The sequence below is a fragment of the Gallus gallus genome, chromosome 7 (genome assembly GCF_016699485.2).
Source record: "Gallus gallus isolate bGalGal1 chromosome 7, bGalGal1.mat.broiler.GRCg7b, whole genome shotgun sequence".
In the NCBI taxonomy this organism is placed as follows: domain Eukaryota; kingdom Metazoa; phylum Chordata; class Aves; order Galliformes; family Phasianidae; genus Gallus; species Gallus gallus.
In genome coordinates, this window is record NC_052538.1 from 23,387,860 (window position 1) to 23,411,339 (window position 23,480).

The 23,480-nt window shown below is 44.7% G+C and overlaps 1 protein-coding gene and 1 long non-coding RNA gene across 38 annotated transcripts in view; one reads left to right on the top strand and one right to left on the bottom strand.

The window, feature by feature from the left end:
• The window catches only part of BIN1 (bridging integrator 1), an 86,663-nt gene extending 80,534 nt beyond the window's left edge, over positions 1-6,129 (top strand). For all 37 annotated transcript variants that reach the window (XM_040703455.2, XM_040703458.2, XM_040703457.2 and 34 more), the window contains one exon: positions 895-6,129. In XM_040703455.2, coding sequence (XP_040559389.1) covers positions 895-1,002 — 108 coding nt within the window. In that variant the 3' untranslated portion in view covers positions 1,003-6,129. The remainder of the gene's footprint in view (positions 1-894) is intronic.
• Positions 5,946-7,368, bottom strand: LOC121113388. Its single transcript, XR_005861463.2, has 2 exons — positions 7,244-7,368; positions 5,946-7,102 (listed from the first exon to the last, which is right to left on the bottom strand). It is a non-coding gene; the product is annotated as an uncharacterized LOC121113388 (long non-coding RNA).
• Positions 7,369-23,480: the final 16,112 nt, after the last annotated feature.

Here is a 23,480-nt window from a genome sequence, read left to right on the forward strand (position 1 = left end):
ACTGGGTAGCTGCACACCTGAGCCACAAACAGTGCAACCATCTCACCTTGAATATCTCACTTCCCTCACGAACTTCAGATTGAGCAGAAATTTCAGTGTTGGATGCTTTGCAGAGAGTATGGAGATGGAAGGAAGTCTGATTCTCCTCCTGAGCAGGTTCTACCAGGCAGGACTCCGTTTTCTTCAGTGAAAATTCATCCCTGTTTGTAGAGGGTTGGGTTTTAATGTCTGTGGGTTTAATGGGAGGATGCTTGTATCTGGGGAGTTTTTCTAACCATGTTTTGCATCAAGCCCAACAGCTTGCTGAGTTTTGGGATTATAGGTTGAGCTCCTCAGCTTTCAGTTCTCTTAGGCCAGTTTGCATAATAGCAAGACTCATTTTGTCTGTGTTAGCTGTATAAAATGCTGATCAACCAGGTGCCTTCACGGGAACAGGGGATGAGCACTTCCAGAGCACCAGAAAATGCGTCTTTCTGAAGACCCATGCCCTGTGGAGGTGCCCATCTCTTTTCTGATGATGGAGAACATCAAACCCATTGTGTTTAGGTAGTGAAAGGCAGAGCAGATGAGTGGATCCCATTGCTCCAGAGCATTTCTCCTGCTGCACTGGATGTAAATAATGATGTGTTTCTGTTGCACTTGTGGATTGTGTACGTTTCACTGCTTCCAGACACTCTGGGTCAGACAAGTTTTAGTGCTGACTCTGGAATGTGGCCATTTCTTTTTAAAAGGAAACCGAAACACTCATCTCCTCCCCAGTCCTCTACCTGGATCATCTCCGAGCCAACCATGAGCATGGCTTCGATGTGCCGTGACATCTCCTTGGCCTGCACTCTAAGAAAAACCCTCACTCTTATCTCTCCCTCAGTGTCTCATCTCTGTCTTCTCCTCTAGGACGAAGGATGGCTGATGGGTGTGAAGGAGTCTGACTGGATCCAGCATAAGGAACTTGACCAATGCCGAGGGGTTTTCCCAGAGAATTTCACAGAGCGGGTGCAGTGAAAGCCCGAGCCCGCCAGCCCCACGTTTCTGCTGGAAGAAAGCAAGTTTTCTGGTAGATAATTGAAAAAGAGCAGTAAAAACGAAAAGAAGAGAATTTTAAAGGAACAGAAGCCTGAAAAAAAAATTGTCAACTTAAAGGGTGTGTGCTTTTCAAAGGGCAAGGTTTCAGAAGTAAACTGCAATTCAAAGCATTATCAAAATATATAAATACTACTACTACTAAGGCAGACCAATTCCGCTCTTCCCCCTTTGGTTTAACAGCGTTTGAATTCAGAGGACTGACACAGAAGCAACTCAGTGTGGTTCTTTAAATGCTGTGTTGACTGAATTGGCGCGATGTCAGTCCGACCCCTGGAAAGGCAGTTTGTCTATTGGCTTGAGAGCAAAGGCTGCATTTGCTCTTGGGTGGGTTCACCTGTTTTGTCTTGAAGGTGGCTTGCATGGCAACTAGAAAAATTCAGCCTTCCCCCACAAGGTCAACCTACAGTAGGCCAAACTTCCTGTGATGCTGTTGAAAAGAATATGTAGTGTATAGTGTTCACCAATATAATGTATGTATGTGTGCGTATTTTATTTTCTTCCTTTAAAACAGTGTTATACAAACTAATTTTATATGTGTAAAGAAAGGAGAAACTACATGGTAATGACACGGAGGTGAAATGTGTCAAGCTGTGCTCAGTCCAAAGTCCTTTCAACTGCGAGCACCTGAATTCTCCCAGTAGTGTATTGGCCTGTGAAAGCTAAAGGGAATGGAGGAATTGAAGAGGACAAACAAGACAAAATGAGCAGATGCCATTTAGACGGCTCTGAAACTTAGGAGAGGGAATGCCCTGCCCCCACAAGCCCTGTAGGCGCTTTCAGAAGAGTTTAAATTCGTGTAGATGGAAGATAGCTCTCAAATCCGAAAGGAAAATGCGTTTTTCAAGAAAATTTAAAGAAAAATTTTCTTCTGAAAGGATGTCTGAGAAAAAACACTGAGGAAAAACCGTTTGCTTTCTGTGTTTTTAATTGGCGTTGTTATCTGCGGAATGGTATTTTTTACTTTCCTTTTGAAGACTTCTGTCAGTGAACTATTGTTAGATCAGCCTTCTCCAGTGCTGTGCTGGCGATGGAGTTAACCTCTAAGAAAACTGGACTCTCGAAATACTCATTTAAAACGACTGCATGACTTCTTGATATTTTAATGCATTAGAAGAGGAAGGCAAGAATATCAAAGTGTCAGTGTCAAGAGGACACTCTGCAGTCTAATACTGATGCTGAGACCTTTCCTAGACCTTTCCTATGCTCCTGTTTGTTTTTGAGTTTTGTTTTTTAGTTTAAACAAGCAGATGACAAAGCTGTTTCAAAGTGCATATTACACTTGCTAAAGTAAGCCGGTCTGACCCTCCAAGACTCTGAAGTCCCACAAAGGTACTTTAAACTTTACTTGAATACTGATGCAGCTGGCAAGCAGGTCAGGCTATTATCTCTATTTTTTTTTTTATGGCTTCCCACCCTTCCTCCTCCACAATCTTTTTGCCTTGAAGGGATTTTTAACAGTAAGGTTAACTCCTGCTGTAAAGGGATAGGATCACTTGTGGAAATAATCTTCTTATTAGGAGCTGGCTTTTGTCAGAGATGTGCAGGGTGCTGACACACACTACTGAAAATCCCACCTTTTCTCATCTGCTTTAATTACTTGTAGGACAACAGAAAAAAAAAAAAAAACAACAGAAACACATTGTAGGGCAAAAAATGCTTTCGTTTTGTTTTATTTTTGTTTTTTAAGCTTTAATTCAGAGCAAAGGGTCAGATTTTGATCACAACTATATTTCTGTAAATGCAAGAGTTGCCAGAGTTCTTTCTGCTTTCACCTTGGAAGATGGCTGTGTCAGTTCTTTTACAGCAATATAACAAGCATCAAAATCTGCCCTGCATATCCAACTCCATCTCAACAACTTTCTTTTTTAAATAAACTGGCAGGAATTTTTGTTTCTCATCACTGTTAAATCCCCAGTAGTATTTCAGAGTAATTGCACGCAATGCAGAAGGACTGGACTCCACAAGTGGCAGTATGGTGAGCCATTGCTTTAGAATACTGCGCTATTAGGATTATTGTTTCTTCCACCAGGGTTGTCGTTATTATTGCTTTTTCTTTCCAAAGTATCTATTTTTATGCATTTGTGACTCCCATTACTCCTTTAAAGAATATTCATAGAAAAGAAGTATACATTTAAATATACATAGAAATATATATATATATAAAAGCGGGTTGATCCAATTAACATAACGCCGTCAGCTTAAAATGTTTATTTTTATGCAAAGCCTGTGGATTATTGTTTTTTAAAAGAAAGACAAGATTCTAAGTACCAGAGCTGTGATTTTTTTTTTTTGTCTTGCAAGTAATTGTTCTAGAACACTTAGAAAGCTGTGCTCATATCTAATTTATTGTGGGTTTTTTTGCTGTTGTTGATGTTGTCTTCTGCTGTGTTTGAACCAGATGACTGTCCCAACAGAAATCCTTGTAAGGCCTTTTCTTTTAATTGAGCTCGCAAAGCAACTATCCAGTACTGTATTATCCCTGCAGAAGTGGTAACGCTCTGCAAAGAAGGGATGTTGTTTTCAGGTCATGTGATTGATGCTCAAGTATCGCTAGTGGAGAGGACGGTGCATCTTTCTCCATTTGCTTCCTTGCAACCACAACTCCCATGTCCCCCCTTGCTTAGAGCACGTAGTGTGGGTACCTAGATTTTGCTGTGCTTGCAGTATCACATCACAGATTCTAAAAATGCAGGATTGGGCCCACAGGTTGTAAATTGCCTTATATGAGAGTAAGGTGGCATAGCGGGAAGCTTGTAGATGGCAGTATTCTTTGGAATCATCTCTTTATCTCCTGGGTTATGTTCAGCCCATAAACAGGCGCATCTCCTCCGATTTTCAGGGTATTTTTTTTACCTGCTAAATACTTTGATTTTTGGTTAGCATTACCTGGTGAAATTAAATTCCCATTTTCCTTTGGCTTAGGACTGATTTAAATAGAAAGAAGGACAGTAAACTCCCAAGTAGGCTGTGCCCACGGTGGTTTTTCAGTTTGCAGGCTGAACTGAAAAATCTGGGGGAAGACATTGTAAGGGTGGCCTGAAGCTGCAAGGGTGACCTGAGACAAGTTCAGTTTGATTTCAAAAAGGGAAAAATCAAAACATTAAAAAAAAAAAAAAAGAAAAATCCTTTCAAACCAAAACGAAGCATTTCATTTTTAGGGTTGCTTTTTCACTTTTTTAAAAACATTATGACTTGGGCTATCAAAAAGTCGATTTGAGGCACAAATGTGAAACGTGTTCTGAAAACGCTGAAAGAAAAACGTTTTATTGTTAATAGTCTTTTTGCCTTTGCCTTTTTTTCTTAGTCTGACAAATAGGTCCAGTTAACCCTTATTTTGGTTTTTGGTGAATACGTTGTCCACTGAAGAGATCCCAAAGAAGCCTATTGCCCAGTACTGCTCCAATGACAGGTACACTGGACACATTTCAAGGATCACCTGGTATTCATCCCAACAAAGCTGCTGTTTCCCCATCTAATAATCTTCCACTGGATTGTTTTACTGTGTGAACAATAAAAGTATCTTTCAGCCCTTGCCATTGACTGGTATTGTAAATTGATTTAGACGTTCTGGCTCTATCAGTCTCAGTTTGGACATAGACGTCTGACTTTAGATATATAACATTTCTCCAATTTGAGTCTAATCTCACTGTGCAGCAGAAATTCTCATTTGCCCAAGTGATAAGAGAAATAAGGCATTATTCTTTCTCCTTTTTTCTCTCTCAGCAACAACAGTAATAGACATTTACTAGATAGAGTTAGGGAAAGAGGTCCCGGGGTAACAGTGAATGTGTTGTTCCACGTGGGACTCCTGCATGCTCTGTGTTGCTTTCCATGGGCATTCCTCAGCTGTCTGCTTTTAGCACCTTTGCATTTCTTGACTGTGGAGATGGTGCATTAAATGGGATTGTACAGGCATCATTCCAGGTGCCCAGAGTGATCTGTTTGCCACAGTCACTGGCTCTCCGTTTCCTGTTCACAGGTGCAGTACACTTCCCTGTTGAACTGTCCAAAGACTGCAGCCAAGGCAAACAGCCCCAGGTCAAAGGGGCCTTTCTTTTATAGCCTGGAGTATTGTAAGGGCTCCATTTTTCTGCCTGAAATCAGGTGTTAACTCAGTTTAGTTTTCCAACAGCGTTTTGAAGGGAAAAGGCCCAAGGCGCCTTCTGCTCCCTTAGTGTGTGGCTGTTGACCCTACTCATAGTCTGTCCTTGAGGTGCAGTTGACAGAAACACTCCAAAATAGATGAGAGCAAAATTATCACAAATATTAGGGTGCCTAAGGTCCTCTTGACTTCGGTTAGCCTCCGTGTCAGAATGCTTCCCAACCTCTTCCTTTGCTCTATGAGGATGACTTTAGTGTAGGGCATTTCCCACCAGCCTGAAGAACAGAACTAGAAGATGCACAAACTTGTGTCCATCAGCAAATCTTGATTTGATAATGCTGATAGCAGGAAAACTAGCAAAAGCTTTTCTTCTCTGGGCCGCCACAGGAAACTATTTCTTGCCACAGCTGGCACAGGTGCTAGCACATGGAAGCTGAGAATTAGAAGGTCATTTCAGAAATAATATTTATGGAAATAAATGGAGAAACTACAGCTGTTAAGACTGGTCTGTATGAGCTTGTATTTTGATGTGTCTCACAGCTATAATTCCTTCATGTGTTTTTACAGTGTATTCTGCTATTCCTGTCCCTAGTCTGCATTTCATGTAGATGGTCCCTACATGAATCTTGCCAGATGCACTTCTGGGCTTATTGCTTCTCTTTAACTGAATTAAATTGCAATGACTTTGGCAATGTACTGGCAATCTCTTTTCCTTCTGTTAATTCAGTCTCTGGGTTTAACCTTGATGACCTGAGAAATGTTTGGTTTTTGGGTGTTTTTTTTTTTTTATTATTATTATTTTAATTCTTGTTTTGTTTAAACAAAGCTGAACAATTCCCATTGTATTCAGAGCTGTGACGCCCAGTTCCAGTGACAAGTACTAGATGGATTTGTCCCATTCTGTTTCTTGGCGATGTTGAGAAATATAATTTGTGTCATCCTAAGTCCTGTGTCAGTTTTTTTTCTCTTTGTCTCTCTGTCTCTCTCTCTCTCTCTCTTATTTTCCTTACCTGAAACAATTCAGAACAATTTAGTACTTCTTTCTCCTCAGAGAGGTGAGTAACTTCAAAGAGCTTGGTCTGCCCAGATGCCATTAAGGCTGGCATTTTGTACAATTACATGGGATAGAAAAGGTGATGCTGGTCCTTCCCTGAAGAAGTACAGCCGGAGAAGAATCTATTCCAGAAACAGTCTGATCTGGTGTGTTGGAAGTACCTGACACCAAATGAGTGCAATCATCGAATAGAATCATTAAGGTTGGAAAAGACCACTAGGATCATCTAGTCCAGTGGTCCATCTACCACCAATATTGCCCACTAAATCACATCCCTCAGTACTACATCTACCTTTTCCTTAAACATCTCCAGTATTGGTGACTCCACCACTTCCCTGGGCAGCCTGTTCCCAGTGCCTGACCCCTCTCTGAGAATATATGGAAAGATGAGAGATTGTTGCTTTTTAATAGCAAGTAACCCCAGGACGATGTAATTTTAATCCCCGAAGGCAAGTTTGTTGATAGGACTAGCACTGTTCACAGCCAGCTGTTTTGGGGCCATTCTGTCTGTTGCAGCCAGGCTCAGTGTGGCAGCACGCAGGGCACGGCATGTAAACAGTGAGCGCTGGCCAAGGATTGGAATATGACCTGATGCGAAGTGGAGCCAATTAGCACGGTGATGAATGGACTGCCAGGCTCTGCATTTACATGTGGGTGTGCAGACCTCGGAGCCAGTGTGAGGAGAGGGCCAGGCAGCGCTTGCAGAGCGTGTGTGAGGAGAGGGCCAGGCAGCGCTTGCAGAGCCAGTGTGAGGAGGGGGCCAGACTGCTCTTGAATAGTTCTTACATTTCCAGATGGCTCGAAGGGTTTTAGTGCTTTTAGCTTCTTACGTTGGTGGCACCTGGTTGGACCTGAACCGAATCCTGCAGCAGGTGGAGGGAAAGAGGCTGAGACTGCTGCTGTGGTTGGCGGCCATGTGCAGGCTGCAGCTGCACGATCCCGGGCAGCATAATGGGGCACGGACAGGCTCAGGAGCCCTCAGGTCAGCCCCGAGGAGCCCTCACCATGCTGCAGGAGTGCTGGGCTCTGCCCCGGGAGCACAGCTGGAGAAGAAAGCCTCTACAGATGGAGAAAGGTAATGCCTGTGCCTGGGAGCGGGCAGGTAGGGGCCTGGGCGCTGTTGCCATGGGAACGCATGGAGAAAGGTTGGGCTGTCGGTAGCCCAACTCGCTGAGTGCAGCTGCTCCGTGGTGCCCTCCTGAATGGAGAAGAAATTGCCGCTAGAGCTGTCCTTCAGCCCTGTAACACCTGATCTGAGCCCAGATACTCTTTAATGGAGCGGGGAGCCCCTCCACGATCCCACGGGGGGGATGAAGGCTGGTTTTAGGGGCAGCTCTCCCCAATGTCCCCTGTTTGCTGGCTGGGTGCAGTAGTGCCCTTCACAGAGCAGCACTGCTTCTTCAGCAGGTGTGGGAGCCCTACCCGCCTGCCTCAATCCACACAACCATTAATAACAGCACAGGAATTCAGCAAGTGCCCGTGATTAATTAGCTCATAACGGGCAGCTAATGGCTGCCTCCTCCCCTAGGCCCTGTGGTGCAGGTAATGGAGTTGGCATCGCTCATCGCTGGGCTGGGAGGCAGCCAGCTGCCGGGAGCGGCGTGCAGGGTCTGCAGCCTGTTCTCATGTGTTGCTGATAAGCATTTGGTGAAGGTTTTTTTCTAAATCTAGGGGGACCACAGGCACCCAGTTCTCTCTACTGTTTGTTTTTGGAAGTTCCCATCTGCGTTCCTTGACTTAGAGGGCTGTGGTACCTGGCACCTTGGGACTGCAGAGCAGTGCCGTAAAGATGCCATATAAACCAGGCTGGTTTGGGAAATTTAAGTGGTCTGAATCAATCTGTCCACAGGCAGCCCTGCAAGGCAGGGGCTAAGCTCCACCACTTGCAGGAGATCTCCTCCCAGCTGTGTGCAGTGCAGTGGCAGAAAGAAGGGCTCCAGAAAGAGTGCACGGTGTTAAATTGCACACCTTCACACTGTTGTGCAATGTGACAGCCTGAAGTGTGAAATGAATGTGATGGGAGCAGTGCTGCTTCTGCCCCAGCAAGAAGAGTGGTACAAACCTCTTGTGTTGCACTCTGAGCTGGAGTAATTTCTCATTTCTCCAGTCCACAGATGTTGAGATCAAGCAGGGCTGTCTATTTGCAGGCCTCCCAGTGTGACTTCCCTTTCTTGCACTCAGAGTTGCCACTGTACATTTCTATTAGAGATTTCCATTAGAGCCCTGACTATTGATTTTGCAGAATGTGCTGTTTGCTGCTGAGGGAGATGCTATGGTTAAATATACAGCAATCCAGCCACACAATGACACTCCTGAAAACTGTTGAGTGTTACCCCTCAATACAAAGCATCCCAAATGTCTGATGAACATTTTAAATGTGCAAAATTTGAAGATATCTGAAAAAAGCTCACACTTGGGTATCTGTGCTGGGAGCAGGCAGGGCATTTTAGCCACCGACTGGGCCATGGCTGCTTCTTCACTGATCAGGTGGGATCATGCTAAGTAGAGCATTTCAGCCCTCTAAGAGATTTCCCCACAGCTCACACCAGAGACTGGCTTCATTCATCTTGACAAATGATCACCTTCCTAAAACCTTGGCGATTTGATCCTGGAGCTGTCTTATGAAGTCTGAGGCTCACATTCTGCCTCGCAAAGCCCTCCTTCCCATGGGCAGGCACAGGGAAGGCTGCATTTCCACCCCTGTAATGATGTGCCAGGGCAGGAGGACAGGTATTTTGTTTCGTTCCTCCCCACCCCCCCCCCTTGTCTGGCAGCTCCCAGTATTGCTAGCTGTGTCTCAGACTTTCTGTGGTGTCTGCAGAGCAGATGCTCTTTTCCACATGACAAACACTGTTTTTTTTTTTCAAGGCTGTAATTTGCTCCTATCCAGTAATGTTTTATAGGAAACGCATTTTTTCTGCACAGTAAAGAAAAATGCATCTGAAGTTGGCAATTAAATGTTTACTGTTAAGTACTTTATATATTATATATAAAGGATCGTCCCATCCATTAAACAAACCATTTAACTTCCTTTACTAGCATTATTGTCTATTATTAGGTTAATCAGCATTCACATCCTGTAACTCTGCATTTTTATCTAATTGGCTTTTGTTTCTTACTTCATATTTCTATTTAATTAAGCTCAGCATCAGAGCTGAATTCCTTGTATTCAGCACTAGGAGAGGAATTGACCCTTCCAATGTTTGGAGTGGAGTGGTGTTGCGAGCAGCCCAAATTTCAAGCAATTTCCTTGGCCTCCTGCTAAGGTTTCCCCCAGTGAGTAAGCCACTGCTTAACTCTAGTGATATTTGTGTATGAAGCTGTAGGCTTCGCACCACCTTGATTATCAAAGAGGTCCTCTACATGCAGCGGCTGAAGCTGGCGTAAGGATGCTGCTGTGGTGGCGTGGAGCATATCCAGCCACTGCTCCAGTCATGCAGGGTTTGCTGCTTTAGCCTTTGCCTCCACATCTTTCTGACCCCATGGCTATGCTGCAGGCAGGTCACTGCAAATTGAGTGTCACACGAATCAATCTGTGTGGCACTCCAGGGGAAAGGCACCAAAGGGTTGGGGTGCTGGGAGAGTCACAGATGACTACTGAAAGCTCTCCTGTCACATCACCGAATCATCACTGATCCTGCTCTTAATTTACTGTCACAGCCATTTAAGATTAACTTAAGGGACCATCATTCCCTACTATCCGTGCTTATTTTGGGGTGAAATCTTGGCATCTAAAGCCAGTGTTGGCGATTGACCCAGAATCCCCTCAGAAGAAGACCCGCCCTGAGCTGCTTTGTGTCATTCTACTGGAGCTTTCTTTCAGGTATGTGTTGGGCAAGGGATTTATTTTCTTTCTGGCTAGAAAGGCAATTTGTGTTGTGAGGAACACGCTCTCTGGACATCAGGCTATGGGCCAGAAGTGGGAGTGGCTTGCATAACCAGGGCTATGAAGGGGATGCTAGTGTGTTCTGTTGCTCTTGGCCTTTGGACTGACCTGTGAAATGGAAGGTGTGAGGAGGCTGCACACAGCACACCAGGCTGTGAGACTAGGCTGGGTGTTTAGCTCTGCTGTGACACCATAGCTTGTCTTGTTCCTGCTGATAGCTGATTTGGCTTACGTATGTGCTCTGCTCTCTCAGTTCCCAAGCCCCAGGGTCTGCTGCAGGAGGCTGCCAACTGTAATCTCTCCCCTACAGACATTTATGGGGATACCCAAGACACGCAGTGTGACAGGATCCACTGGAAAGGTGATTAAAATGCAGGCAGGGAACACCTTGCTTGTCACTACTTAGCATCCAAGCTGCTTTGAGGAATTGTCTGGGCCCCTCCAGAGTCCTTAAGTGCTCCTTTTGCCAGTACTGAGTCCAGAACAATCAGCAGATTGAGTTCTTTTTAATAACTTTAAAAGAAGACATTAACCTCAGCCAGGAGAATAAAACCAGTGTATGAGGCAATTAGTTCTGCAAAAACATTTCAGTCTCCCCAGAAAAGCCATCTGAGGATCATATTCCATCTGCCCAGCCTTTTCTGGCCTTGGATTCACAGCACACATTTATCATAAATAACAATAACGTATAAGCAAATGGCGTCCTAATGGGTCACTCAGCCATCCCATACAGTTCCACACGGACAGTCAGGAAGGTCTTCTGCGCCTGTTGGCTTCCTCCCTTCAGCGTGATTGCTGTGCTCTGACACTTGATCATATTCACGTTGATGCTGAAGCATCACTTAACATGGTCTTTTCATGGGATCTGCTCAAGGGTTCATTACAAGCCAAAGGAGCAGGCTCAGAAAGCTGGACGTGTGTTCTCCAAGTCCCTCTGCAGGAACTGTGACTTTCTCAGCCCAATTCTCAGTAATTGTTAATGCTGGAAATTTAGGCAAAATTCAAAATGGAGGTCCTCCCTTGCCACTGCTGTTTGGATCGAATGAATTCTGGATGATGAAGGCAGCGTGGGGAAGAATGTGGACTGCAGAGAACAGAGGAGTTTAGTTTTCTACTTGCTGGCTTGCCTGGTGCTTCCAAACTTCTTAAATGCAGACTGAGATGAAAAGTCAGAATTTGGTTTTGAAGGACTGACACAAAATATCACTCTGCCACCACCAAACTCCCGTTTTCTTTATTTTTCTGTTTCAGCTCTTCCATTTTACTATAAACATCTGTTTTCTGATTTTTAATTACACGATACCAATATGGAAGTGAAATATACATTGTCAACCCCCCCCAGATGTTATAGATGTAACATTTTACAACCAAAATTCTCAGCAAAATTAATGAAGTTATACCAAACTTCATTATTCCGTTGGATCAACTTGTTCTGACACTGATGGAAGTCAGTGTTCAGGGCCACAGCCTGCACCAGACCTCAGTCTCTGTGCATCCTAGATACAGCCATTACTACATAGGAAGCATGAACCCTGGGCAGACCTTCTAGGTACAAGATAAGACAAGGGGGAATGGCCTTAAGCTGCACTCGGGTAGGTTCAGGTTGGATATTAGGAAAAATTTATTCTCAGAAAGAGTAGTGATGCATTGGAACAGGCTGCCCAGGGAGGTGATGGAGCCACCATCCTTGGAGCCATTCAAGGAAGGGGCATATGTGGCACTGAGGAACATGGTTTAGAGTGATCACGGGCATGGGTTGACGGTCGGACTGGATGATCTTGGTGGTCTTTTCAATCTTAATGATTCTATGATACTGTGATGCTATTATTCTATTCTCAGCCTTCAGTGACCACAGCAGTCTTTGGTCCTTGGATTAAAGATGTGATCCAGATCAGAAGGATAATAGGATATGTTTGATTCCAGCTGGTTTGGGGTTAAGCACATAGGTGGTTTCAAGTGCTGCACTAATTTGGTAATGATTTTCTTGCTAACAGCTGGAGCGTGAAAAGAAAATGTTTTATTTTTAATACCCCATTATTCTGATATGCAAGAATTAGCAAGAAAATGGAAATCTCCAGTTAACAGGGGGATGGTCAGAAAAAAGTCCACATCATTGGGACCTACCTCCAGCAGAGTCAGTTTCTACTTTATGGGGTCATCCGGTGGCTTTTCTGGTATCAACTTGAAGGAGCTTAGTAGCTGAACTTCTCAAAATGTTCCTGTGCCAGGGTAAAGCCCTATAGATTTTTGCAGCCTTCTGGCAATAGGTTTGCTTTTGCTAGCTGTTTCTGCTAGTTAATTGATGCTTCAGCTTTCATCCATAGATGAAGCCTCGTTCATTCAGCTCCTCATAAAGCTTTAACAAGACATCCACTGTCTCAGAAATCCATATGATGTCCTTTCCCACCCAAACACATACCCACGGACCTGGCAGAATCAAAACACCAGGTGTGGGACAAGCTGCTTGGAAGGGGACTGCATGGTGGCCCAGCACATCCATATATTTTCCTTGTACCCCGCTCTGCAGACTGTGTGGGATTTACAGCCATTTATAAGTACTGTTAGCAATAACTGGACCAGCCCAAGTCTATCAGTGGCTTTTAAGGGATTTTATTCTCTTTATCTTTTAAAAAAAATCCTCTCCTGCCCCACTTCTTTCTCCATTACCGAGTTAAAGGTCTGGGTAACATCTTCTTAGGAATATTTTTGCCTTTAAATTGTGATGACTCAGTGAATCTAGCCAAAGCTTTTTAAAAGCTTCTAATTCTAAGCTTTGGGGGTTTTACACAGCTGGTTAAATCTGTAATAACTTTTCTTCATTCTCACTTGAATTTTCTGCCTTCTTGGTGCTCTTTAACTCCGAAAAGACCTTATTTAGGACCAGATGAAGCACTTGAATATGGAGAGGAATGGTTCTTCCCAGATTTCTCTTTTGTTAAATGTGAATGTGTAAATGATGCTGTCACACAAGAGGGACAGAGGTATATTGTAGGATACAGTGTTTTAAAGTATTAGCTATAGTGGCTGCAATATTCTGCATGGATGCTTTAGCAATTAAAACACTTTTTCTCTGTGTACATGTGATTCACCATGCACAGATGGCACTGAAGTCATTCCTGCTTCTGTCTTGCTTAAGTCTGTAAATGGTGCTGTTTGTTTTCTATCTAAGCAACTTTGACATGTCAGTCTCTGTGACCAGGGACATGGAGGTTTTGTGCCAGGGAAGCATTGCTGACTTTAAGGAATGTGCACCCAGTCAAATATTTAAAACTCTGATGTTGTTGTTGTGGTCAGGGCTGGTGAAACCACATGCTCAGCAGAAAGATCTTGAGCTGTAGATGTCAAAATTATGCTCTCCGTGGCTAAAGGGGCAGGCTGACATGATAAACATATGGTCATTATGGTTGGAAAGGCCACTAAGATCATCCAGACCAACCATCAACTCATGCCCGTGACTGCTCTAGAGCATATCACTCAATGTAACATCTACAAGGTTCCTGAATACCTCCATGGACGGTGACTCCATCACCTCACTGGGCAGCCCATTCCAATGCATCACCACTACTTTTGAGATTGAATGTTTCCTAATATCCAGTTTTTCCTAATATCCAACCTGAACTTCCCTCAGTACAACTTAAGGCCATTGCCTCCTGTGTTCTAAGTAGCAAAGAGACCAATATTTCAGCAGCACTTGTCTGCAGGACAGACAGTGAGGACAAGTCTTCGAGACAGCATTGCTTCTTACACTCGTGCAGGGTCCCACAGCAGTCCTAAAGCACGTCTGCTTTGCCTCCTTTCAGGTGTGAGATGGTCTCTACATGGTTGCTTGCATAGGGAAAGGAAAAAAAAAAAAGAAAAAAAAAAGCCGAAGAAAATAGGGGAAAGATAAGGTGAGTTAATCCATTGAGTCACACTTGGAAACTATCTTCTGTTATCTCTGTTGTTACGTGCATCAGCTTTCATAGGCTGCCTAGTCATCTTCTGGCCAAATATTTCTGTGCTGATGTACAAAAGCTGTCCCACTTTGGTACTCAGTCATACAAATGTTAGCACTGCTGTAGTGGAAGCAGCTGTCAGCTGGATAATTGCATGGAGGCTGCTGGGTTTCATACCTATTATGAAACGATTCAGACATCCTAGTGGGAGGCTGCAGTGTGGCATTTGGATTCGGTTTTCAAAGGTGCCTAGGTACTGTAAGATTCATAAAAGCACCTAAGGAGATTGACAGTGTCTGAGAAGCCTCCATACCTAAATCTTACTGAAATCAATGGGCGTTTTGGTGTCTGAACTGCTGAGATGCTTCTGGATCTCTTCTGGCTAAGTCCCATTTGTACCAAGAAATGTTGGTAATATACTGTGTGTCACGGAGAGCTGGCAAGTACAAGAATACTTGGTGCTAAGGTAAGGTAAACAAAATAAATGTATGATCTGCGTGCCTTATCATTGAAAAGGGATTTGGATGAGATGCCTACAAAGTCTTAGAGATCATCTGTAAGGGGGAGTAGATGGGTTCATAATAAAGTTCAGCTAGAACAGGCTTCAGCAGAGCTAGTTTGAGTTCCTCAGAGTGGCTGTGTGATCACAGGAGATTGTGGAGGCCCAGGACCTGCACAGTGTAGGTGCTGAGGATGGTTTAGAGGTCTTTCACTCCTGTTTAGTCCCCTAAACAGGTTTTGATCACAGAATGGCTTGGGTTGGAAGGGACCTCAAAAATCATGTGGTTCCGATCCCCTGGTGTAGGCAGAGTTGCCAACTGCTAGATCAAGCACTAGATCAGGTTGCCCATGGCCCCATCCAGCCTGGCCTGTTATGTACTCATTCCCCAGGTCTGCCCAGCCCTATGCTCGGGCTCAGCTCAACTGGACATATAGAAAACCAGCACATGATACCTATGTACCTGCAGAACAGCCCTGTGTGGCATTTCTCACTGATGCTTTTGGAGGTTTTGCATCCAAGTGGACGTGGTGTTAATGGCCACTACCATGCTGGATGCCTGTTGCAGGTGCTGGCTACTTCACTCCCTGCCAGCTGGCATTGGGAAGTAGCCAAGGGCTTCCAGTGAGATGAGATGGACTTTTTAAAATTTAAATTAGTAATTTCCAGAAGCAATACGATCAGCGTTTTCTCAGCAGGCAACCTGTCACAAGATCACGTCACAAATCATGTGAGGCTTAATGGAAGTCTCCTTGGGGTTTGTCTTCCTTTCAGGGCAGGCTGGAACAAACACACATCCCTTGTCAATGCCACTGCAGAAAGGACGTCTTTCAGCAGTATCAGAGACATCGTTATCTGACTAATTGTGTCCCCCTCTTCTGGTGTCCTTCAGGCTTGATTCTTGCTTCCAACATTTAGGTCTTGTTCTCTTCTTTCTGCAGCCATGGGTGTGGCTAGACTGGGAGCTGGGTTGCGCTTACAGGTAGTTTCTTTGCAGCTTGTGTATGACTCACCACTACTATGTTCAGGTTGTTAGGATCTTGGTGCTGCTGCTGTGTCGTGGTTGCCTTCCTTCAGCACAAATAGCCTGCAGAGCTTTCAGACCTGCAGTGCCTCAGCCCAGCTCTGGGTTTTTAGGGAAAAAAAATAAACCAGCAGAGCGGGAGGGAGGCTATGAAGCCCCTGTAAAAGGCAGCTCCCTACACTCAGCCTCATGCTGTGGCTGGAAATTATCTTGCAGGTGTTACTGGTCTACGGGATAGGACGGAGGAGAGCTAACAGGCCTCATCTCAGCTGGGGAAATGAGCTCTGTAATTAGGATAAAACCCTACAGCTGCCAGCTTTGTAATTTCTCTTCTGTTTTTCATGCTTATAAGGAAGTAAGTTGTGTCCTCTGCTCCTCAGAGGATAAGAGTTTTGTTATGTGAGGCTGGGTCAGCCCCAGGAGTGTGTCCAGGCCATCGGATGATGAAGGGCATAGGATAATGATAGCTGTGCTCATTTTACAGCAAAAAATAGAAGATGAGGACATATTTTCCAATAAAAAGGAGAGAAACGAGGAGCTGGGGAGAGTGTGTAACAGTCATTAACGCAGAGTTTAAAAGAACCAGCAGCAGCCTGTGTTTTAAAGTCCAGTCAGTAGCACTTAATAGCCTTGGCTTCCCACAGAAGTCCCTTAGCCTGTTTGCAGTTGCTCTTGGCAGCGAGACTGGTAGATTTATATGATTTTACAGGGGTACAAAAGAGTTGCTTTGCAGCGCGGAACTGTTTCCGCTTAATGGACTCTGTGACAAAACAAATTTCAGTGGTGTAAAAGTGCCTGGGCCGCTGGTCCAACGTGGTCCATTTGCAAAACCCTGTGGTAAAAGGAAGCCACGAGACTGCTTAGAGCCACGCTATGAAAGATAGCAAAAGCGCTGATCAGAGCAACCATCTATAAAGAGACAAATTTATGGGAGGGGCCTGTGAGTGTTAAAGAATATCATTCTTTTTGCTTCTGAATCCGGCCTAATGCTGGGCACTGCATGGGGTACTGCAGGCACGGCACCTTGGTGGCTCCATGGACCACCCGACAGGGAGCCTGTGCGTATTGCTGACACACTTGTGCAAGGGTCTGTTTCTTCCTTCTGAATGTCTCAGCCCCTGTAAGTGTGCCAAACCATCCTTGAGAAGTGGATAGTGTGGCTACAGCAAGGCAACTTGGTATAGGGGAAGCTGCAGAAGGCAGGTTGTGATGTGTCCCTCAAGGACTTTATTCCGTTGCTTCTTTATTGTGTGAGTAGCTCTTCTCAGCAGATCCCTGCTGTAGCTTTTCCTTCATAAAATCACCCAGACTCGTTCCTGATAATGGTTGGTCTCTGGGAACTGTCACAATAGAAATAATAATGAGTATTTTTTAAGCAGATCTGTCCATACTTTTTTCAACTATCAGACAGCGATTTTCCCTCTGTCCTTGGGGTAGTTCTCCTTCCTCACACATGGAATTAAAGCAGTAATACCTCTACCAAACTTCCAATTCCTCTTCACTTTCTGCCTATGTAGAATCCACTCCAGGGAGTGTGGATTGATGGATCAGAGTTGCAGCTGTGTAGCAGAAGTGCTGAGTCATGGCCTGAAGCATTGATTGAGCACCTGGTGGGAAGGCAGGGCCAACCCAGGGGAGCACAGGTGCGCGCAGTGCATTGAGTGACCAGAAGGGGTGGAGCCAGGATCCATCCCTTCCCTCATTTAAGGGCTGGCAGTGGGGGTGAGGGTATCTCGTGGGAGATCCATGTGTATCTGAGGCCTTCTGAAGGTAAGCAGCTTCTTTTCTTTACTTCTTTTGTCATGGTTGTTGCATTTGAGCATATCCCTACTTGCTGCAGCCTGGGACCTTGCTATTCTGCTGTCATTGCTGTGCTTTCTGTCACATTACAAGCCGATGCCTGACAGTTGTATCTAGGCAGTGAAGATATGGGTGTAATGACATATGACTTGGGATTTAGTAATGAGATGCATCTAATTCACCTTAGTAACTGATAATACGAGGCATGTACAGCTAAGTCTGTCAGTTTAGGGTGATGGAGAAGAGATGAAGAGGATCTGTATGTTAAAATACCTTTTGACTGAAGAGGAATTGAGCCAGTTAGCTCAGATACAACAAGGTGAGCTGGGTTAGGTGGGGGGTGCCAAATTGCACCTTATCTGGACGGAAACTGAGTCGTCCCATGAGCTTAAAGGAGGATTGAAGTCTCCCACATTCAGATGACACCTTCCTGCTCTCTTAAGTACATACATCCACACAGAACACAAATGTGGTCATACTGCCTTTGTGGGCACAAGACAAAAGCAGAACTTAGATTTGTCAGGTCCATCCAATTCTAAACAGATTTAGACCTCTTTCCCTTCAGCTCTCTTGGGTATCACTGGAGAAAAAATGACTTCTAATAGCACAGTTACATTCCTTTTTGGCTGTGTGATCTATTCAGATGAGATGTAATATTCAGTCATACTCGCGTACCCTCAGAGTGGAGGAGATCAGCCATGTGGATACAAGAAGCATGGCCCTGGGATGACTTTGAGATGTATGTAGAGGGCCGTGCTTCCTGCTTGGTATTTTGAAACAACCCAGTCCACAGACACAGATATTAAAGACTGTGCAAATTGTGACCGGTTGAACTGAATGCGCCCATATTGCTGTGAGTACTTGGGGACTGAAGCATCATTCCTGGGGTCCCACATGTCTGTGGCTTCAGTGGTGGTATGGAGAGGAACTCCCTCCTGAAGCTAGGAGTTTGACAGCTTTCTTCATTAATACAGGCGCTGCTGCCCGAGCATGGAAACAGACTCTGTTGTTTTATGCTGAAGAATTTCTTATTGTCAGCTCAGCAGCTCTGCCTTTTCTGTCTGCAGATCTGCAGGAGCAGCTGAGGGTGGCAGTGCTGCCTTGTGGTTTGAGCTGTTCCCTGGGCTGATTCCTGTTTCTTGCTGACGCACAGGGAGTTGTATCCCCAGAGTGAGCATCAGGGGTTTCAGGCAAATAAGGTACAGATGCAAACTGCAGAAAGCTGTGCCCTGCCATGCTGGGTTTAATTAAGGGCATGCTGAAAAAGTTCCTGTTCAGTAGCACCTCTCTGCAGTCACAGTGTGTTGGAATTCAAGTGGCTTTACGGCAAGGCTGAGCTTGGGCTCACATCTGGAAATATTAAATCACTGCACTGTAGGAAGAGATGGCTGTTCCTATTTACTGTGTTCAGAGTGACTGCATGTGCCAAACACACGTTTCTGCTACAATTGATGGAAAGAAAAATTGTGCTACTGCTGCAGGAAGCATCCGGAAAGGAGCAGTGTAAAATGCCATCCCATTGATCGTTAGTGCTGCCCAGTCCCAAAGGAAAGTACAGCCTTTTAAGGACACTTCAGCTCCTCATCGTCTGGCTGAGAGGTGGCAGTGGCACGTGTGTCTGGTATGAATGCAGCCTTTTGGTGTGCTGGTAGCTGTTTCACCCCCAGGAATGACTGCCAGTGCTTCAAACAGCTGATGTGCAGATGCAGAATCTGCCTGCTTAGTATGTTTTATTTATTTTCCTGTGCAATTTATTATCTATGAGGTCTAGTTATCTATGTAATATAATCCACTTTCCTACCTAATTACATGCACCTGTGTAAATAGAGATGGAAGGCCATTGTGTTTTTTTTTTTCTAGGTAAGTCCACTTCATTTGTCCTCAAATCATCATCTAGGTTGATTTTTTAGAATTTCTCTTACTCTTCCTGGATTTTCAGTGTGATCTGTCATTTGGTACCTATGCTGCACCTTTCCCCTGAACACCAGATTAGCTGCGTGTGGGTAATGTGGAACACGTGGCCCATATGCTTAATACGTCTATTTGTCAAGGGGCTCCTAGGTGGAAATAAGGCAGCCCTCAGGATGCATAAAGAGATACAGTAATACATTTATGTATCTATATATGAACCATATATCCAAACACATCCTCGTGTACAGTGGCTGTCAATTTTGCAGTAGGAAAATTCAGCAGCCCTGGTAGGAATGTGTTGTGTTGCGGGCATCCCACTGCCTGGCATGGTATGTGTATGTACATATATAGAGCTGTGTGCTTCCTCTCTAATGCGTCACTCAGTGTTATTCCAGCCTCAGAGGCAATATCCTATCCCAGTGCAATGACAGATTTAAGGCCTGAAATATCCTGGAAGCTTTGTTGGTTTGAGAAGAAAAGCATCTCCACCTGTTCTAGGCAGCATGGGGTCTCCCAGGGCTTTGGAAGTGCTCAAAGCAGCTAGTTGGCTTTTGAATCATGACTTCTGCTCCTCATCCAACCAGAGACTTCCACAGTCACCTCCTTTCTTCTTGCTGTGCATTGCATGTACTTTATGAGCAGTGGGTTAGTAACCCTGAGACATGAGGGTGAGAAAACGTGCTTATAAAGCAGTGTCAGCAGTGCAGAATGGTCATGGTGTTGGATGACCGTCTCTGCTTTCTTCCAGTCCTGTTTCCTCCAACCCTGTGGCTATGTGCAGTCGCACCTGGTGCTGTCCAAGGGGGAAGAGGCTCCATCAGAGAGAGGACTTGATTTTTGTTCCTATAGTCACTTCTTAATGAAAACCAGCAGGGATATTTTATCAAGGCACTGAAGTCTCTTTGGCTAGAAATAAAAAAAGGCAAAGCCCAAAGAATAAGGAGAAGTAGCAACGTGTAAAATAGAGCCAAACAGTTTTCTAGGATTTGCAACCCTGCAAAATCCATGCAGGGCATTTTATCTTTTGGTGCGGAGATAGAATTGGCTTTTTTTGAGGATAAGGGGTTCTATAGCCTTTCTGCAGCATGAGTCTGCTGCTGTGCTGCTCCTGCTGCAGCTAGAGAGGGAGCACAAAGGCTCCGGTTAAGGAGACGTGGCCAAGAATTTCTCTGAAGCATCAGATGTCAAATCAACATTTTCAATCTCTCTGTCTGAGCTGCTTTTCGTTCATGTTTTCTTTGCTGCTTTTCTCCTCCTAAATCCTCCCCCTCCTTTTTCCCTGATCAAACCCTTTCTCTGATGGCAAACATCATTACTGCAGCAGGCAAGATGAAATACGTCTCAGTCTACCTCAGTCCCAAGGCAGACAGAAACCCAAGAGGAAAGGGCAAGGAACAACAATTAAGGAGGTTTGCAGAATGCCAACACAGCAATGGCAGTGAGAAATACAAGACGGAGCTGTTAACCACACAAGGAAATAAATGCTCCAGTGGGAAAAATCATACACTAATGCCTATTAGCTTAATGGCCCTGTGGTTTAGGCAGAGGGCTGAGTGACGGGGGGTCTCGGTTTGATGTGCTGCTGTGCTGCAGCCCAGCTGTCGCATGGGAGGCTGGGTACTTGGGCTGCCCTTGGTTGTCTTTGCTTTCAGCCTTGCCACTTTTCAGTGTGGAACAGGAGCTGGGAAGTAGCCCACACTGTTGTTGGGTGGAGGATGTCACTATGTATGTATGCACAGCCCCTTTCAAGGGTCAGGGCTCTCCCCATAGGCATGGGTGATGTCTCCCTTCCTATCTTGTTCTCTGTCTGGAAGTTGGGGCTGAACAAAGGTCTCCAGTACTTCTTTTCAGGAAGAAATTGAGCACATAGTTATTTGTTGGTCTTTGAGTGCTTTGAGGACTGAACCTCAGAGCCCAAAGGCTCAAAATAAAAAAATAGAATGAAATGGAAGCAAATGATAAAGCTGGTCCAATGGAGAGTAGGAGGTCATCAACAGTTCCAGTTTACCAGGAAGGTTTATGAAGGAAAGAGGAAAGCTTCCCCTGGAGAAAAGATAAAGAGCTGCATTATGATATATTTGACCTCATAGTGCTTCCTGAAAAAGAACTGAGGGCATTGTTTTCTGCTTTAGTATCCTGTGTTAAACATTAGAGGGCTGAAGGCAAGTAGGCTGACTAGCTATGAGTTAGTCCTAAAAGCTGAGATTTGTAGTGTGGGGAGAAGAGGGACTTTGCTTATTATCGGACTTCGCAGCTCGCAGTGGACAACTCAGTATTTTCTCCTTTTGACTGCAGCTGTTTCCTCCTCCAGTTATTAAATCCCCTTTCCAGATAGAAACTGTCCTTGGTTGGACAGAGTTTTCCTGCTTGGCATATGGCCATAAGATGCCAAGCTCTGGGTCATGGGGAGCACAGCAGGTAAGTCCATCCATCCGAGCTCTGAGAAAGCTGGATTTGGGGCAGTGCAGGGTTAGTGAGAGATAAGCACTCTGCTGTAGCTGTCAACATCATGCTTTTGGGCAAGAACATATAATCTCCCATAATCATTTTGCTGTGAGAAGGATGAGACCTTAGGGAAGAGAAATAGAGGGGTGAAGCTGTGTTATAGATTATGAATGCTCTTGGCAAGGAAATTTTAAAGAAGAGTAGTTGAGTGGGGATCCTACTGGTATGAGACCTTCTTTCACTTTAGATTTAGCTTTCTAAAGCTGTCATGGGTTAGCATAAATATAATTGTCAGGCATTGGGTAGATGGTGATGTGATGAACAAGCTTTAGTGCCCCAGAGAAAAATGAGGTCTGTGCTTATGTGAGTGGTGTTAAACACCAAGAAGTCTTCATTGGGCCAAATATCACAACTAGCTGTTTTTCACCAGTGATCCTTACATTGCTTAAAAGATAAGGGCATGCCTTCAAACTTCTTCAAGCACGGGGGTGAATTTTGAACAGATCTTAAAGAGGTTGAAATTTAATATTTTTCTTCTTATGGCTATGTCATGTCAGATTTACTGCCCTGCAGTGGCTGGGAAGAAACTTATTAGGAAGTAATACTGCTACCTTGGAGTTGGGGTATTAATTTTTAATCGATTACTTCTTTGTGATAATGATGGAAGTGGAATATCAAAGATGGGCAAGTAGTGTAGCACATGTCTTTGCTGTTCTGCAAGCACACACTGAGCCCGAAGCTGTTCTCAAGGCTTTTCTTTCACAGCTCACCAAAATTAGCTTTTGCCAGCTTTCTCCTGCATCCAATGCATGTATGAATATCACCCAGTCTCTAATACATTCATTGTCACCATGACACTGCTGGCTGACAGATAAGGAAACAAAGGCAGGAGGAGCACTTAAACCCTTTGATTCTAGTAGGAATAAATCACCAGTATATGGCTTATTTTGACTCCCCATCACTCTGTGATGAGAGTGAAAGGGACAACTGAAGCACACTACAAGACACCCAGGGTATATTGAGATGTGCTGGGAGAGGGCTGCTGTATGCAGCTACAATCTGAGTAGCGTGCAAATGTCCTTCCATGCCTGCTGTGCTGACAGTCCCCCTTTACAGTCCAAAGCATTCACTTGTACATAACACCTAGATCCACCTCTGCCACTTGAGCCTCTCTGGGCTTTTTGGGTAAGGTGGGTACCCAAGGCTTCAGCTGGCCCCAAATGCTTCCCATGAGGTCTGGTTTTTGGACAAGGAGCTGATCTTTCCCCCTGGACTGCCCTCTCTACCTGGCCAAACATATTCTTCACCACAAAGAGAAACATCTGTTACCTACACATGGTATGACTGAAAAGCCAGCATCTGAGGATAAAATATGAAGGGGAGAAATTGCTTCAGTTGCAGCTGCAGGCTGGGAGTAGCAAATAATCAGGGAGCCTGGGAGCCCTCGGGCCCTCATGGGTAGAGTTCCTGGCAAGCCATGCTTTTCACAAATGGTCAAATGTATTGCTTTTTAATATCCCACCTGAAGAAATGGCCTCTCTGTGCCCCCACCCCCTCAAGCTGAAGCAATTTTGCCACTGATATGAATTGGAATGTCATTTTTCCTGCAATATGCTGTGTTTCTCCTTGGAAACTTCTCTTGCAGTAATGATGAGACAAACTTTGACTTTCAAAGAGCAGGTACAATCAGAGCTGGTGGTGGGAATGTATTCATATACATACATCTGTTTACAGATGTTCC